The sequence below is a fragment of the Atheta coriaria genome, unplaced genomic scaffold (genome assembly GCF_025399875.1).
Source record: "Atheta coriaria isolate IRGN ID8LTWV9N9 unplaced genomic scaffold, Caltech_Dcor_3.1 hic_scaffold_9_pilon, whole genome shotgun sequence".
Taxonomy (NCBI): domain Eukaryota; kingdom Metazoa; phylum Arthropoda; class Insecta; order Coleoptera; family Staphylinidae; genus Dalotia; species Dalotia coriaria.
In genome coordinates this window covers 10,371,460-10,390,910 of record NW_027045451.1, presented here as the reverse complement: position 1 = coordinate 10,390,910, position 19,451 = coordinate 10,371,460, and the positions used below count along the sequence as shown (strand labels likewise).

The following is a 19,451-nucleotide window of genomic DNA, read 5'->3' as shown; positions in this document are numbered from 1 at the left end:
TTGATATAAGTAAGTTAAAACTCAAATCTTGAGACTTCATGTCTCATTTTATTATTTAAGAATATTTCGGCGATGCTTTTTGATACTTACTCATGTTTCAAGCACGTTTTAAGTATGTTCAAGTGGAATTTACTGAAAAGCAGGCCGGCTGCTTTACGACGCGCTCTTAAGTGCAATTAATAGTCTTCCATGGTTTCGTCCATAAAAGAACAACCGTCTAATCTCTTAATCCTATTACTCGCGAATCCTGCGGCGCTTTCAAAGCGCGATATAGGTAGCTCCCAAAGCGTTAACGAGAAATGCGATGCGTTAATTCGTTTTTTACTTTTACCTTCGTCAAAACAAAAAAAAAACTGATTTTTACATAAAATCAAAATTTTTTATTTTAAGGATATTTCATTATCCTTTATCGTAGGTCAGGATAGCTTTAAATTCTAGTCATGAATACCCATCCTATCCTTGTCCTGATTGTGTCTATCGCGTTTCTATAGGGCGTTAAAAGCGTGTTGAATGAACGAAGTCCCTTATTGTCCTCATTGTCCTTCGTCGTCCTTATTGTATATTCAACGCTTCGCAACTGACGTTTTCACTCGCAAGTCCTGAAAATGAGCGTTGAACGCACCTCCTACGCACCACTTCACCGGGGGAAGGAAATAGAAATTGTCCTTCAACCTTCCACGGTGCTTATCCTTAACCTTAGTTTTCGACACTGGGGTCTGGTAGTCGAAGGAAACGTACGTATTGTAGCCCGGCGCCTCCACCCGACCTCCGCTTTATCTTAATTAGACAAATTAAAGGGTCACTTGACGTTTTCATTTGCCTACGCCGTTTCGTCCTCTCGTGCGCTGTGCAAAGATTTGAGTTTGTATCATTTAAGGCGACAGCGGCGAAACATTTTAATCGCTGTTGATTTAAAAAGTTATCAAATATAAATGGCGTTAGTAGCCTATCGGTTGTAATAAAACGCCATCTATCAATCACTGTCAGAACTTAAATTTATATTTGTGAACAATACACAGCATGTATTTTTATCTTATTTTATACGGAATTTATCGAAAATGGCAAATGGAAAAATATTTGCATGAATGTTCAATGTGCAAGTCAACGATTGATGTAATAATAATGGACAAGCGCTGGAGGAAAATAGCACACTGCAACCAGGCGCGCATTTGCATCGTGCACAATGAACATGTAACATGTAAGACATGCTGATTTCGATTCGCTCTCTCACTCGCCGACGTCGTCATTTTTCTCCAGCCGCTTTGGACGCGTTGCTTCTTTTAGTTACCCCGCACAGAGGAAAGCGTCGCCTAGCGTCGCAGGAAATCTACGGGCAATCGTCGAATATATGAATGCGAACGTGAATAAATGCGAATAAATGCGAATCGCGCTCGCTTCGATTTCGCATTTTGCGCCGTGGCGAGGACGCCTTGCGAATGTTACGACCCGACTCCAAGCACCCACACGCGCACGAAAACCTCATTCTCATGAGGTTTCGAGTGGGCGGAAAGCGCGCACTCAAGGTGGAGGCGCGCTCACGAAACGAACCGGCCAACCAACTCTCGAGAGTTCGAACGGAAAAATTATTATGAACGCATTTGGGTCACCGTTGATGGATTATACCTCGTTGCACAAACACACAACCACATAGGTAGGCAACCAAGTACACACGCACATCGACAGGTCGAGTGAAAAGGTGGCGTGTACGTTTCAATACCACCAGCAGGGCCGGGTGGTCGGGTTTTGGTGGCGAGCGCTCTCGAGCGAAATTTGCTCATTCTGTTTCGTTTCGTTCGGTGCGCTCGGACGAACGGACGGACGTCGTGACGTTGGAAATCGCCTCAATGTTGCCAACGAGGGCAATTCTTGTGTACACTCTTCAGAAAAAGGTAGTCGAGAAAATGTGAAAGAAAGCTTTGGAATATCTAAGGATACCTTGAGAATGCTTTCTCAAATGCGTAGCAAACCCAAAAGCAGAGAATACACAAATACCCTTCTTTTGGTAAAAATTCCAAAAAGAAATCATTGTATTTTTAAGAATTTGAAGTTTTACAATAAAATAAACTTTTCCAAAACTAAATTTTTTCATAAATAAGCTAATTTAACGTTTTTTTTTAAAGAAGAATTATTAACATTCATGAATCTGACTCTGAATGTGAATGCGATTCATTGCCCGACAGACTTGTCGCGCTTTGTTGGCTGCGCAATAATTTTCGGATTTTTCCATTTTTATGTTCATAAAAGCCCAACGTTTCCTTCTTAAAGGTCGCGGCGGCGCTAAAATGTGGATATTTGTGGGCTAGTAAATTTTGCGATTTCGCCAAATACCTGTCAGCCGCAAGGTTATTGCGAAACGAACGCAGGCGGCAACCCCCGCCGCCGTCGTCCGTAACAACCCTTGAACACCACCTTTCGGGTACCACCCAGCTCAGACACAATCACGCACTCGGATGTAAATGTGGGGGCGACAAACGGCCACGAAATACAATTCCACGCATTCTTAATAAGATGAAAATCGCTTTCCACACGACGCCGGCAATGTACATACCGAAACTCATGGAGCAGTGTCGAGTTGCTGTTGGCGGGGGAGTCGAGGGATGTATACGGTGTGTGTGCGAGGGGGCGCATAATGAGAACGCGACGATATGCGTTTTATGTAAATGTATGGCGTTTTGCAAGCACGCACTCGCGTAAACAAGCCGAAATGTATCATCAAAAAACGAAAAAGTCTACGCGCCAAGGACACAGAACATTTTTGAGTAATTTTTGATTAATGAGACAAAAAAAAAACATAAAAATATAGAAATATATAAATTTTACTTACACACAACGTTGAGTTTAAAGGAGTCTTCTAATCCGGCACCCTTCAAGCTGGGATTTTCACCTCGACACTTGAGAAACGTGCCGTCATCTTCCGGGACAGGTGCGAACGTCACTGAGCTGGTTACCAGCGTGTCATTTTCAGATTCAATAACCTATAAAAATAGAAATTTATTTTGTTTTATTTATTTGTTTATATTTTTACTCAAAATAATTTTATTTGTAGCTACAACACGCAATATCACATTTTTAGTGTTTTCCACTTCAAAAAATAATAATATATTGTTTATGACTACGTAAAATACTATACTTTATACATAAATGCAGAAAATTTAGATTTTTCATAAATGTCAATTATTTCTTTTTATATTACATCTGAATCCAGGCGTAAAATGTACGCGAAATGAAATGAAATGCATTCGCAAGTGTCATTTCCACGAGTGTGCGCATTCATTTTTATCCGCGCGCGTTTATTTATCGCCCAGCGCATCGAATGTTTTATTCATCGGCGCTAGTTTTAAGTTTACAACGTGTGCGCACAATAATAAATCCGCCATTTCCATTTGCAACTGATTCAGATCACGCTAAATCAAATTATTTTTATCGCTGCATAAAAATTTATAAAAACAATACAAAAATCAATCCAGGAATAAATTTTTAAGATCTGATTCAAATCGTTTCTTAATTAAAAGTGATAACATTTGTTCAGATTCCGAAGGCGCGCCGCAAACTCGGATAACATTTTATGTCGTATTACTAATTCCCCGCGAGAGTTGTGAAGGGAATAACTTTAGGTTTTATTACGCCCGCGCACTCATCCACGACCATCCGGGGAAGCAGCGCTCGGCGGGCCCAAGATGGAGTGTAATCGGGTATAAATTTTAAAATTTTAAGAAGTATAGGAAAGCGACTCCGACCTGATACTAACTTGGTTTTAGCGCATGGCAGATTAAAATATTCTATCTGGTAAAATATGTTATATAAGTTTTAAAGTATATATTTCCTAGCGAGTGTATTTTATTTCATGCATATATTCAGGCATATTCATTTTCGAACGTTGAAAATGCTGAAAACGGATATTTAAAAAGCGCTTTAAGTTGCGCTTTGTGCGCGCTCACATTATTTAAGAATTGTTAAATATCTAGGCGGGCATTATGTGCGCGCATCCTTGAATGTCATGAATAGCGAAACGAATTCTTATCAGGCGCGCCTCGCGGCTCCAAATAGAAGAATGAGAAGCGGAAGAAACGTTTGTGCTGATAGTGTAGTTGATGGCCAGAGGGCATTCGGAAAATCACTTATACTTTATACTTTCTTACTTTCGTATTTTCTTTTCTACAGCCTAGATTATAACTTGATCTTATTTAAATCAAAGAAATTTAAAAAATACGAAACATTTACGTTTCTTTAAATCCTTTGCTGATAAGTGAAAAAATAAAATAAAAAATATTGTCGGATTTAAATAAAATAGGGTTTTACGTAAAAATAGCTTTTTCAGTTCAACGTTTTCTTTGAATTTACGCTTCATGTGATAATTTTGTCCCTTTCAAATTGGAATTGAATAGATTTCCAAGAGTTACGCGTATTTGCAGCTTTAAATAGTTTTTCTTGTATTTTATTCGTAAATCTTACCTTTCCACGGCGAAACTGCCGATTATCCCTTGTCCAAATAATGTTTGCCTTCGGCCTTGAACCAACCACTTCACACTCGACGAGGTATTCTTGATCAGCTACCATTTGGTGAGGTTTATGTGTGATTGTTACATTTTGTGGAGCCACTAAACAAGAAAAATTAAATTGTAGAAATTTATAATTGAATATTAAGTATCAAGTGCGTTAAGTGGCACTTTAACAACGCTTAGCGAGGTGCAAGCTCCACCCCGTTACTAAAACCCGTGAGTAAAGTGCTTTAGTCACTGCCGTGAATAAAGTACCACTTTTCAAGTCTCGAGACCGTGGGAAAAGTGTTTTTAAAAATTAAAGTAAAAAATTAAATTATTAATTATTTACTTACATAAAAGTTCCAACCGTACAGTCTTCTCAGCCGGCATCATTAATTTCGTATTACTCGCTTGACATTTGAACGACGAGTTTAAATCTTCCCTGGATAAAGATCTAGTCTCTAACCGATTTATAATTACGTTGTTTTTAGGATATGACAGTTTCCCCTCGACCAATCTGTCGTTGACAAACCACGAAACCGTCGGAGCGGGTCGACCTGTAACAAGACATAAATATTAATAACTTTATTTTTTCGTATGGTGCATTGTGATGTGTGATTTATTCGATGTAGTCCGCGCGAAATACGACGCAAGAAAGATTATTGAAGAGATTGAATGTGAAGTGCAATTTTTATCGCCACAAACAAGATAATAATGCATTTTGGCAACCGCATCCGCACAGCGGCAGCCACAAACGCGTCGGGAGCGAGCCAATATGTTATCTTGGTTGCCTGCTTTTTAGAGTCTGGTCGGCCAGCCAAGCGATGGGAGATAAATAAATTTGCTGACTCCAATTCACATTCGTTTCCTTTCTCAATTCGCGTTTTCTTCGCGCTCGGCTCTAAACCACAATACAGCAACAGAGAAAAACATAAAGTACGAAGTCAAAGCTCAACAAGTTCTTGGCTGCACTACAAAACATCACCAGATGTTCTGCGTGCTTTATAGAATATTGCAAATGTTTTATGCTGAATGTTTCTGATTTGATTTTTTAAAGAGGTATTTAGTTACTTGAGGGTAACTGGTCGTTGGCCTAGATTCGTGTGGAACTCGGGCACGAATCGGGCGCGACTGCTATTCGCCTAAAACCCGAAACCTAAATAAAATCGAGCAGAAAGTCGATAAGCTAAAGAGAGACACGCAAGGCCCGCTTTTGCACGCTTCGAGGCGATGGAAAAAGCGTCGCAGGTGTGCACGGCTGGCCTCTTTGCTCAGCGAAACACAGCGGCGGTGTTAGATTAGATTCATATCGTAAGGGTTGCCAGGGTCGTGCTTACGCCCTAATGTAGGTAATACCAACTATATAGTATATTTTTATCATCAAAAAGTTACCAAGAACATAAAAATCATTAAAATTTAAGAAAAACATTTAAAGAACCAATTGTTAAGGGCTAAAACTGTTTTTATCAAACATTTTCATGATAGGATCGTAAAACATTGTAAGTTTTGGAGCAAATACTCGTATATCAAGAAGCACGAACGACGTTGACAGCGTCGAATTTATTGAGGAAATTTTAAGGATGAATTAACGTGATTTACGCTCCCGGGTCGCAAAAATTACCTTCATTAGCATTATTAACATTCCACACCTAACATAAAAATTATGCAACCCAATTTACATATACACGTGTTATTTTGATTGCCTATTTTTAGGCGCAGCGCTATTATATTCATTATTTTACCACCCTAAACCGATTAACAGAATATGTTAGGAGGGATCCATGGTAAATTAATATATTCACGAGGGCGATGATGCACTACGCTGTAGAACTTAGCGGATTGTGTACTCGTGCGATTCGACGTTTAACACGTGTCAATTTCCAAAGTCTAAGTGCGCAACATCGATGCATTATGTAAGCGTCGGCTGGGGCTCAATGCTCGCGGGAGCGCTTACAGCCCGGCGCCTCCACCGCCGGCTGCAACACACCGTCGATTCCATCATCTCGATTGAATCTACGATGGCTTTAGACACATGATACCGATACATATTCACGCTGTTTCCCATATATCGCACACAAATAGATATTTGCTGCAGGTGGGTATCAAATTCGCTAAGCGTTCGTGCGGTTTCGCATGCGCGCAAAATCAAAATCGTGCAGCGTTCATCAAGGTGTGCTAAGCGAAGATTATTATCCGGAGAGAGACGTAGTAATAAATAAATTTCCATCTCGCGCCTGTTCAAACAGTGTCGCATTTAGGGGTTGTAAATGCACGCGTAAAACCACATCTTGTCAAACACATCCGGCCATAATCTGGGCTAATGTTGAATGTAAACACATTCGAGACGGATTAGAAGCTGCATCAGAAGATTAGAATATTGTTTTATTGATTTTATTGGTTTTGGAATGGAAATATCAATAAATCTAAATAAATTTAAACAATTTGTGATTATTTTATTTATATTTGAAATATTGTGAAATATTTATCAAGAAATGTTGCAGTTGTAGCATCTATAATCGGATTTGTTTGCTATTTTCCTCCTATCTCTATTCGTTTTATTCTACTTTTATTGGAATTTACGACTGATTCCCACGAATACAAGGTTTTATTTCGAGTTTCTTCTCGGAGGGCGCGCATTGCCAGCACTTAGATTTGACAGCCATCAAACGCGCGCTGCTCCACCACTCACGTTTACTGCCGGCTAAAACTGATTCACGTAGGAGTATCTCGGCTCGAATTTCCTATTTCCAATTGGAAACAAGATATAATCGTATGTTTTGATGATCGGGGACACAAATTTCAATCGGGAAAAATTCACGCTTTTCTATGTTGCATGTGAAAAACGGGTTTAAATTTTTCTCTGTTTGATCAGAAGGTAGCTACTAAACTAACCTAAATAGCACGCTAGTGTGCTCAAAACATCCTCAACGTCCTTTCTGGTCTGCACTCGGGCACTCCACAGTAATGTGTTTCAGATGATGGGATTCGAAGGAAGAAGGTCTTTGCGAGACGTGCGCATCAGCATCTACGTGCGGATGTTGGGAACTTGGGAGCAATACCAAGAAGATAAAAATTGCCTTACTGCTTGCTTTCGTCCTTTTCATATCTTCGTTGGTATTTTTTGTTAAAGTGAACCTAAACCAACAATACGAAAAACAACACGGACTTAACTGACTGTCACAAAAACAAATATTGATGTTATTATAACTTGAAGTTTAGTTTTTAATATTACAAGTTAAAATGGCTTTAAATTTTAAAATATTAAAATATTAAATATCATGTGCGCTAAGTGGTACTTTAACCACGTTTAGCAAAGTGATGTGTTTTATAACATTGCTCCGTGGACAAATGCGCAGGCGCAAGCTCCACTCCGTGACTAAAACTAATGACTAAAATACTTTAGTCATGACTGTGATTAAAGTATCATTTTTCGAATCTCCAAACCGTAAAAAGGTAACTTTTAAAATGATAAAATAGAAAAATGTATATATTTAGCTACGCCACTGACCTCTGAAGATGATTTCATAATTTTTACATAAATTCAAACGAATACAATTAAACTCCTACTTGAGACATGAATAAAAATTAACAGCACTTAAAAATAATCACAACTGTTAACACAAATTGATATTACAAGTCTCAAGATTCCTTCCTATTCTCTTAGTTGCAGATTGAAACAAAACCAAGAGAAGTAAAACAAATTTGGCAAACTAGTTCCTTCCTCGCCTTCCTAGTTTCGCGTTTGTTTCGCACTGGTTGTTTGATTTTCGGGCCTTCCTCCATCGAGTGTCAGGCGGATCGCTAACGAGTGCAACACAATCTCGCAAGACGGCAAACTCCGCACAAAGACCACACAAGCGCAAGCGGATCGCTGCGAACAAGAGGAGACAAATGTTTTCGTTCACGACAGTACCAACTCCCGAGTAAGTGTGGAGGAGTTGGTAGCAAAGAGCGAAAATATGCTCGGAGCTATTATGAAATATGCGAGTTGACTTCTTGTTCGAGGTCGCTCGCTCGGCTTGATAGATACGTTGCTGGATATGTGTAAGACACACAAGAAATCTAAACTTTTCACTCATCACCCGGCAGCGCTGAGGCTGGCGCTGGCAGCGGAAGACAATTTCTGAGATGCGTGTAGACAACTTTCGAAATTAGCTCGTTGGCGATACTTGTACGCTCAAACTGAGAATCAACTTGTCTCGACGATAAAGATTAGTTTCAGTTAAGAATATAAACACATAGACAACAACGACATCTATATATTAATTGCTTTACGTTTATAATATAATAGATTTATTTTAAGCAAGATTTTGTTCGTAACTTTTTCATTCAAAATTCAAATTCATTTAGCGCCATCTACGATTGAATTAATCTACTTAAATATGATTGAATCACCATATGAATTTTAATCTCTTATTTAACACCCTGTATATCAAATTTTTCAATATTTTAATAATTATTCTGCTATTCTAGGCTTAGACAAATATAAAAAATCTTTGTTCATCAAAATCTGCCCATCCGGACTTGAGTTATAAACGCTGTAACTAACAAACCTTGTTTTATATACATAGATTCACTGCCAATGTATAAAAAAACATTGTTTCTATTTAAAATGATATTTTCAATCAATTTGCAACCGGCCAACAGAAGAAATGTTTGCCCATGTCAATGTTTGAACAAACCGGAAGGCAGCAAAACGCCCGACCGGTTCGGACGTGAGTTTGGGTTGCCAGTTAGCAATACAGCAATATGTGTACAACACTGCACAACACTGTAGCGCGGTGCGCGAGGCCAGTGAAAGCTGAAATATCGCTTTGATTTCGAACTGTCAACCAACGGGCTTGCAGTTTTGGGACACGACGCAAACGTTGAACGGACGCATGACATGTACAAACACGGCCAATTTACAAACTTCGTGCCACACGGCGCATATTAAACTCGTCGACATTTTCTCGCAGCCCTCGAAAACCAGCGGCAATAAAGTGCAAAATTTAGTGTAAGACATTTGGGAGATGCCCACAAACACGGTTATAATATTTTTATATTCACGTAGTTCAAGTAGTTACTGGAAGATGGCAGTAGCGCATATATAAGTATAACGAGTAGCCTATATGGGAAAAGGTAAGAGATGAGTGCATCACTAGTGCCATCTGTGAGCAATAAAATGAACTAACTTTTGCATTAATATTTAGATTATTTTGGCGTAGATGTGAAATTTAATGTAATTTTGATAAATATGGATGAATTATATACCAAATATAAAGCTAACGTCAACATATTTATGATATTTTATGTCATTTTATAAAATACGATATTCCGCGTCATGAAATTATAAAATTTGATATAAAAACAGGTGCGAATTGTGCCCATGAGCACTTTTTATGCGTACTCGAGGATTTTATATCGCGCGTTAAAATTATTGATATATTGAATTTATAAGCGCATTTATTGCCCAAAATGTCGCTCGCTATTACAGTTTTATCGACGCCTTCGGACCCCCGTCGTAAAATCATGAATAAAGTCGCGTGTTGTAAATGTAAAATTCGATTCACAAACAAAACAAACAACAAACCGAATAAAAATTCATCTTGCCTGTAATAAATGTTTAATTTTGATGTACATCCAACAATAAATTAGCGAAATTAATTTACTTGTCGTATTTTTTATGCGTTTAAGGTTTTAATTTGATGTTGCAAAACAATTTGCGTCTAAAAGATCCTAAATTTGTTTTATATCTCGCTGATATTACATATCTCGTCGTTGGGAATGCGTTTCCTGTCGGTGGGCGCTGGTCCCGGCGGGCAATTCCGGTTTATTTGTGTTTTATTCCTGTTTTTGTTTACGCGCACTCAACTTAAATATTTAACTTGGCCCCGCTGCCGCAATCCGCGATATCCTCGGTGCGCGCAAGGTACAAGTAAAAAATTAATTAAAATGTAAATTTATTTTAATCGGACCACGCCGCCGTTCGCTGGTGCCTATATAATACCATATGTAAATACTATTGGGAGAGCGGGTATTCCCAGGCGGGGATTACTTGCGTATAAATCAGGAGGACGTGTCCGGCAATGTGTCAAAGTGAGTTCGGATCAGGACCAAAAATCTTTTTTTAGTTACAAAGCAGAAAAAAAGCGCAAAATTAAAATATTTAATGGGTGTGCTGTCTGCTGTCATTTTTGTGAGGTAATTTCGTCGGATTTACAACAACTCCACGTGGAAATTTATTAAAATTATAACATTGCATTCGTCTCCATCCCCGTGAAACTTGTGTAGCAACTTGCGCACCAAACAACCCTTCTTTATCGCCTCAACACGCGCCATATTTGCGGCACGCTTGCTTTTCTTTGGCATTTCAATATTTGTTGCAAAGAAAACGGCGCGGGGCTCGCCGAGGAAAATTAATTAAGTAATTATAAAACTCAGCGAAATTACGGCGGCGGTTGCTTGCGGTTTTTACGGCCGAAAGGGTTGCGCCCGATTTTGCTTGATGCTCTCGGTGTTTCTTGATGTTTCTTAATGAAAAGTTGTTTGCCCGCTAATTTTGAAAGTTGCGGGGTTGGGGCGGACAGGTGAACGCATAAAAAATCAAATTTTATTTTGGAGTTGTTTGAAAATAAAAAAATTACGTGGATTTGACATAAAATAAACAATAAAAAATTAAAAATAGAAAGTTTTTCGTAAAAATATTAAAATATTTCTATTAAATGACAATTTAAACGTGTTTTGTTGTTAATTTTGCTATTTGGTGAGTTAACAAACTTAAAAACTACGAAAAAATTAGAAATTCTAAAAAGAATATTTAATACGTTGCAAATATTGTATTTTTCTTAATTTTATTACATTTTTTCAGACTTTTATTTAAAAAAAAAAGCAAAAATAATTTTTTACCAAAAAAATCCGCTTTATACCCAACCGTAGATACACAAAAATAAAATATTCAATAGATCATTAATCATAAATTTGTCATCCTAAAGTAAAGAATAATTAACTTAAGCCTCATTATACCTCTGAAACCCACGCGTCCCTGGAGCATAATTAAATATTCCTCCTAATCCCACATCAACAATTTTGACTGCTATCATTTTTTCTAATTTTCTGATTTATTTTTTTATTAAAACCTGTATTTGATCGAACATGATCAAATATATCAATTAACTTCATGCGCAGTGGTACACGCTGAGCTATATTTATAATTCAAGCCACTCGTGATGTTCGCGTGCGTCTGGCTCCAACCACAATTCGAAATAAAGTAAAAGCAGTGTACAAGTTACGCATAAGCCAAGCACGACAAAAACAATAGCACAAGAAAGCAAAAAAGCAACGCGAGACAAAAATAAAGAAAACTCAGGTGGCCGAAAAGACCTTTCACGTCAGCCGTTCATATCTTATTTAAGACTCCGTCGGCGGCGGCGAGCACTGATAGACTTTCCGGCGGGCACGTACGAAATATCTTTATTAGATGGGGAAGGCTCTCGGCATTAATTTTTCAGCAGACTTTCAACGCTACAGCACCCAGTACGCACGCATTGTTCCTCGTCGTCATTTTTATTCTCTTATAGCGTAAATAAACCTTACTAGAGCATTAAAGGCAACCAAGATGCTTGGTGTTAATAACTTTGGTTATATTCACAATGGCTGTTTGTGTACATCTGGTTGCCTAGCTTAAAAAATCAACAACATGTAAAATATTACTCAGTTTGTAAGTAAATGTTTTTCGCAGTGTTTTGAAAATTAATTCCAGCATTGATTATGTAACCGAGCGTGCAGCCTCTAACCACGCCATCGCCACGCCACGTTATTCGCCAACTGGTAATTAACTAAATGTTGTGCTTCAACCGCTGCACGAGCGTACGTAATAATGTAATAATGAAAAGTACGCCGACGTCCCGCGACGGCGGCGGTGGCGGCGGGGGCGACAAAATGCATAAATAAAATCGCCATAAAAAGAAAGCGGCCGCGCGCAAAACCGACTTCGACGCGGCGGCGTTATTCTAATTATACGAAAAGCACAGTCAAACAAAACGCCAGCGAGTGGAAAAAAGCTAGGCGAACCGCCTCCGACATTAGCGGCGGCGCGCGACATGGCCAGAATGTATATAGTTGAAATGGTTGCGAACGAGTAAAAACAACGAGAGTGGAGAGCAGCAGCAACAGGGCGGCCGCGGCGAGCAGTTCATTAATCTTTCTTGATATTAATTAGGTTAACAAGACATATTATCGCGTTTTACGATAAAGAAATGGTGTATATGTAACGGCTGGCAAAAACCGGCGAACAAAACGAGCTGGAACGGCGGAACAAAGCGCGCGATGAAGGTGGAAACAAGAGAAATGCAAATTACTAGAAAATTGTGATGTTAATTATAATTACGAAAAAACATTAACGCAAAAATTTTCAAAAAACAACAAAAAAAAACATTACGCAACCAAATTTTCATATATTACATATATGTATACTTGGTTGCCTACCTTAAACGTCAATGAAAAACACTGTATACTTGGTTGCATACAATAAATATTTTCATCACTTACCTCCACGAACTTCACAATCCAAAGCCAAATCCGTATTTTCCTGCAGAGGCCCAATCACCCCATCACCAGAAACCTCCCGTCCAGAGTGATACAAGATGACAGCATGTGGTGGAACTGAAACCAAACAAGTATCATGTTCATTAATTCGTGCATCAATATGAATTACTTTGTTACTATGCAATAATATGACCAGTCACTGCGCCGACAAAGATTCAATCTCATCCCACACGTGTGCGTATATTATTATGTAGCAATTTCACAGATGCGTCGAGTGCATAATAATTAATCAAACGTGGAAACGCCCCGGCGCCATGATATCGAATTATCCACGCTGGCGTGCGCGTTCGCACGCACCAAACCTTATTATGCGTTGGCAAAACGTGTCCGGACGTGTTCAAAATGTAAATATTGTCGATGCAAGCGTATCGCTTAAAATATGCGCGCGGGCGCTTGCGAGCGTGTAATTAATTTAAATCGATGCGAAATTAAGTGAAACATAATGATATCGATTTTTGGCGTATGATGTATTCACGTTTGATGATAATTTCGGTTCGTCAACAACGGAACAATGAATTACTACAATCGAAAACATGTAATACTAAAATAGATACAAATTATATATAAAAAGATAGTTGTGTTAGTTACACCTTTTATAACTCAACAACGGCTGAACAGATTTTGATAATCAATGATTTTTTGGACTTGAGTAGGTCCCTAATAGAAGAATCACAACAATTATTATAAATGCGAAAGTCCTGATGTTTGTTACACTTTGACGCAAAATCTACTTAACCGATCATCATAAAAATTTGTACACATATTCTTAGTGGTCCCCGAATGGTTGCAGGCTACTTTTTATTTAATAAAAAAATTATTTTTTAAATAAAATAAAGAAATTGTTTAGCCAATAATACCTCTGCATCTGGCTATTTGACTACTTTAACGCCATCTAGCATTCCAGCAATGAAGCTCAAACCTAAGTATTATAGTACCATCACACCGTATTATCACACTGTATTACCGACAGCTACGTCAACATCAAATCCAATTGACTACACTATGGAGACTGTACACTATACTTCCATAGACTATACTTTCAGCCATTTTAAACTTCCCGCCATTCTACTTCATGGTTACTTCTTCTGTGACTACAAACGAGTACGGAAGCAACTTCATTATTTTAAATATTCGCGAGCGAAGCTGCGGGTTAAAGCTAGTAAATAATAAAATATCAAAAGTTATGATTTTAAAAGTGTTAAAAGGGGTAAAAATCAGTATAGTGATTCAATTATAATTAAAGTTAAATAACTAAATCATACATGGCGTTTTTTTTTGCTAAGACTAAGGTTTTTACAAGGCACTTTTATAAAAAATGAAATAAATTTCAAAGGACATTAAATCAAATTTAAATTTGTGTCGCTTTTATGCTAAAATTTAAGTTTGCGTAGCTTAAATAAAAACTTTTTTCAACTTTCCCAAGTTTTACGAAACAATATGAGCGCAAAATTACAACTTCCACTCTGAAAGCGCTGGAAAGCTTGTAATAGTTGTACAAAGGTGCTTGCTTCTAAGCGATGTGATGTAATGGTGTGCAAAACTTGCGTGTATGTGTTCTGAGTGTGGTAACCGCTTTTCTAAAAACAATTATCAAACTACGTGCGCGACTAAATTGAAACTAACTTGTTTAATTTAATTTGTAATTATTGTGGCCTCGCGCCGCCGGGCTATGTAACGATTTACTTACTCTGACGAGACAATGGTCACCCTCTACTGAGTCATCAAACAAAATTCAAATTTTGAATGAATACTCCACATTATTCTCAGTAAAAATAAAAATATGTGGAGTTTATTGTACATTTGGTTGCCTACTTTATAGTTTTGAGCAATGCAACAGCACTTTGAAAATACGATTAGACGATTAAGCGCCTCGCCGACGTCTTTATTAAGTAATATCATCCTGACGACGCGAGGGGCGGTCGGCCGTACCTTTGCGAGGGCTCCGTAGGTGGCCACTTCATTTCCTGCAGCTAAGTGCTCAGTTCTAGTCCACAATTTCCGTCTTGCATGCCGGAGGCGGTGTGGTGCGCGTTTAGCTATGCTGAAGGGCAGCTGGGTGGTAAATAAATGCCGGGCGGCAGTGCACGGGGTGGGCAGAGGGGAGCCGCTGCCAAATGAACGACGAGCCAGGGCGGCTTTGATCCGTCCGGCTTTCGACGGGCGCAATGCAGCGCGTTTTAATATAATTATATCTACAAGCTGATTTGATTTGATTTATTAATGCATGGGTAAATATTTTGAAGTAGCTTTACATCAATAAAATTCGCAATTTTATTTAAAAATAAATAGAAATGCTAATAATCCACTTCAGCGCCATCTGGGATTCAGTTATTTAGCTGCAACTATGAATGAATCTCCATATAAATTTTCAACCATTTTTAACACCCTGTATATTATAATTTTTTGTATTTTAATAATTATTCTTCAATTTAGGATCAAGACAAATCCAAAAAATCATAGATCATCAAAATCTGTCCAGTCGTTTTTGAGTTATCAAAGTTGTAACTAACAAAACTACGTATTATGTATATTTTGCAATGTTAAATAGAAATATAACCTAATAAAACGCAAACTGAGAGTTCTGCGCATGCGTAGTTAATATTTTAATTGAAAAACTCATTTGCATAGATATGTGAAACGTTTCGTGATACTTCATCGACGTTTCCTCTCGGGATGGCAGGAAAATAGCGCAAACGACAGCGCGCGGTTTTAGCTAATGCATCCCGCCGGTTTCTGGCTGCGACGAGCAATAAAATGCGAACGCGCCAGCCGTTCTTTATCGCTCGTAATTGCCTCCGCTCCTCATCATATTACTTCATCTTCAAATTCAACAAAAACTATTCCGGCGCGCACGCTCGCGCTCACAATTGAAACAATTTCGTTTAATGGCATTTCGTCCCCGTCCGACTGCCGGGAATGATGTCGCGCAGCCCGACGAATTACGATCATCTCCCCGGACGCAAACGCGAGCGCATTTTTTAATAACACCATAAAAAACCATTCGCACTCAAGAAATTATACGAGAAACTGTTTTACTCCACGTAAATATTAATTAATTTCTTATCAATGGGCAAAAAACTTGATTTTTTTGTGTGTAAAGATAAATATTTTAAAATTTACAATTTAAGACGTGGCAAGAAACGATGAAATGAAATATCTGCGTGGAATAATAAATGATCGTCATAATTGCGAATCGCACACGCCTTGCAAAGTGGAGGAGGGAAGTTTTTCGGCGGGGGTTGATGGAATTCCAACACGCGTAGAAAACAACGGCGCGACGCCTCGGAATTTTCATCACGAGAATTTTATTCGGTATTTATTCAAACGCACGAATACCGCGCCTAAATATTTGCGCCCAATTCAAAGAATATTATCCTCGAAACAGGACAACGACAAAAACAAGTATTACCCATATAATATAAAATCAAACAATAAAGAAATAGTATGTCTGGGAATAAATTGTTGTAAATTTTAAAGAATTAATTTTGTAACTTTTTTGTAACTTTTTTTTTGGGTTTCGTGAACAAGACAATTATTTTTTGAGTTAATACCGGATTATTCCACCATATGTTTAGTTTTTAACCTGGATGAGTAATCCGTTTTGCACCCCTTAAAACCACGCATAGGGTGAAGCTGGTCGAGGGTTTAATCCGTTTTATTGCCCTTTCTTCTTTTCGTTCCTAGTTCCCACGGTCGTGCGATAAAATTGCTCCAATTCAAACGCAAATATTACGAAATTCAACATTCCACGTCGGGTAAATCCAGCAAAAATAAAATGGAAGGACACTTGTTCTCGAATTATGGTAGTTTAGTATGTAACATGCATAAAAAAATGGTTGCAGTTTTTTTTTGGCAAATATTGGGCAATAAAATATAAAACGTGAAACTTAACGAATTTTGAACTTTTTTGAAAAGTGGTAATTTTTGGTTATATTTTTAGGGGTGTTCTTAGCCCTTCAGGTAGTGAATATATATAGCACACAAAAGTACAATACTGCAGCTAAATTATCATAAAAAACAAGTTTAGTTTGGGTGCCCCAATCTTAGGATACAGAGTGTTTAATTTTTGCATTTTTTGAAAATTTCAAAAAATTAACTAAGTTCAGCGGCTTTTCAAGGCTGTTTATAATTATTTACACATTCAAAATGCATATCACATGAATAAACAACTTATGATCTATCATATAATGTATTTTGCAAAAATTTGCTGGACTAAATCAAAAGATACAAGATGTTTTTCACAACGTGTTTTCAAAATTTTCAAAAACCGTAAATTTTTTCTCACGATTGAAATGACGCAAAACATGGCAACTACGTGCAAATTAATACTTGTTATGGCAAAATACAGAGTGTTACTATTTTGTTTTTATTTTTACACGTGTTGGTAAAAGTTTATCAATTTTTTTGCCCATTGCTACTGGGCTACTGGTAGGATTTGTAATTTTCCACAAGACGTCCTCCAGTCGAATGTCGTTTGTTTACTCACCAAACTAAAACACAACGACAAACACTGATTTTTCCTGCGCATTCCTCCTACTCGTGCCTTTCCGGCTGTTGCCTTTTTCCGCAGTGTCGCCGTGTGTACTCGTACATCGCGCCGGAATGAAATGAAACGATGCGCGAATTTCGTCGAAGACAATAAAACTCTTTGTCCGAAAGTGCTTGCTCTGTTTGCTGCACTCCCGATGGCTGTCTATAGCAATTTACTCGCTATAAAAATCTATCTGCGCCGAGCACCGAGCGAAAACAACCACGGCAAGCAAACGGAAATATCGGAGCGCCAAACGTAAAAAACGGAATTAATCCAAGTTTTGTACTTCCTTCCACGTCCTTCGTTCGGGGGGTCGCAAGAAGGCCGGAATGAAAATGAAATATACGTTTTTGTGTTCTTTTTACAGCTCGCACGAAAGCGTTTTGAAGGGTGGCGAGCGCGCAAAAGATTTAAACAAAGCTTTCATTGTTTTTTTAGAGCTATTTAGTGCTTTTTAGTGCCTAAGCTAAGAAAATACCAAGGAAATCTGTAGATGCCTAGTGCGAATCACAAACAGGGGATGAATTTCAAATTAAACCAGAGGCAGCAACTCATAATAACATTTTTAAGACCTCGTGTAAAAATATTACGTCACAAACAAGCAAAATTTCCAAAGAAAAAAAGTTGTTTTAATTTATTAAACATAAATACACTCTGTTTTAAGGTAATGATTTTGCAAGGGGTGGTTTGTTAAACTCGATGCTTTTCAAAATGGTGAAAATTGCGCGCATAACGTTCGAGGCACGCCGTGGCTGGCGGACGGGCGTGCAAATTGAAATTTCATTATTAAACTTTGTCCCAAAACAATTTTGTCGTCGTTCCTCTTGCGTTTCGAGCCTTCGCGCGCGCGCTCGCGTCGAGAGGAGAACGAAACAAGAACTGTTTACCGTCACGCCATCACCATCGCCGCGGCCTTTATTATAACTCACTAATAATGAAAATTAAAATCGGGTTTGTTTGTGATTACAGTCCATACATAACCTCCGGACCCAAACTCAGCAAAACCCGACGTAAACTTTGCAAAACGAAAAGATTTTCAATGAAACTGTGTCAAACAATATTTAATGAAAGCATATTTCATTAAGAATCAAGAATTAAAACGTTTTGGATGCATTTATTTTGTTTTTAATAAATTATGTTGCGATGATGTAATTTTCAAATATGTCTAAACTATTTAACACCAAATGTCGCTGTTGTTATAGGTTATTTTCGAAAATTTGCATGTTTTCACGCCGGATGATTCAGGCTGCGAGTAATTTGTTAACAAGGTTTTGTTCCGATGTGAATTATTTGTCGCTTTGTTGTTGCGCCGGCAGCAACGAGTTGGCGAGAGATTAATCGCTCGCAAATTTCGTTCAATTAGCACAATTAATAATTGCGTTTTGCGCCGTTACCCAACTAACCAATGAACTATTGATCCATTTAATTAAAATGTTTTTCAATAAAAACACACAATAATTTATTAATACAAAACATGTACTCACCAATTACGGTTAAATTAATTGCAAAGTTTCTAGTCGGGGAAGTCTTAAAGTCGACGCGACACCGATAGATGCCCTCATCGTCAAGCTGAACGCCATCTAGCGTCAAAGCAGCTGGCTTTGCCACCGTGACGAAATAAGCTCGTGGTCCAAACGCTTTTTCATCCGACCATTGTCGTGCTTTGTTGAATGCGCGGCCACGAACATCAAAACTGCAACAGACAAATAAATTTCAGGTTAATTTCGTTTAAATTAGGTTATGTTATGTGTGTAAACGAATGACGCAAGATGGTTTCGGTTGGCAAGAAATGCTGCTACGGCCATAAAGTGTTAGATAACATGTTTGCACGCGTTGTGTGCCGTTCCGACGGC

The 19,451-nt window shown here is 38.2% G+C and overlaps 1 protein-coding gene across 2 annotated transcripts in view; it reads right to left on the bottom strand.

Annotated features, from left to right (window-relative positions):
* LOC135798796 (hemicentin-2-like) overlaps window positions 1-19,451 on the bottom strand; it is a 133,298-nt gene that overhangs the window by 17,173 nt on the left and 96,674 nt on the right. For both annotated transcript variants that reach the window (XM_065311761.1, XM_065311762.1), the window contains exons 3-7: window positions 19,083-19,291; window positions 13,011-13,124; window positions 4,835-5,038; window positions 4,453-4,598; window positions 2,825-2,975 (exon numbers count right to left, since the gene is read on the bottom strand). In XM_065311761.1, coding sequence (XP_065167833.1) covers window positions 2,825-2,975; window positions 4,453-4,598; window positions 4,835-5,038; window positions 13,011-13,124; window positions 19,083-19,291 — 824 coding nt within the window. The remainder of the gene's footprint in view (window positions 1-2,824; window positions 2,976-4,452; window positions 4,599-4,834; window positions 5,039-13,010; window positions 13,125-19,082; window positions 19,292-19,451) is intronic.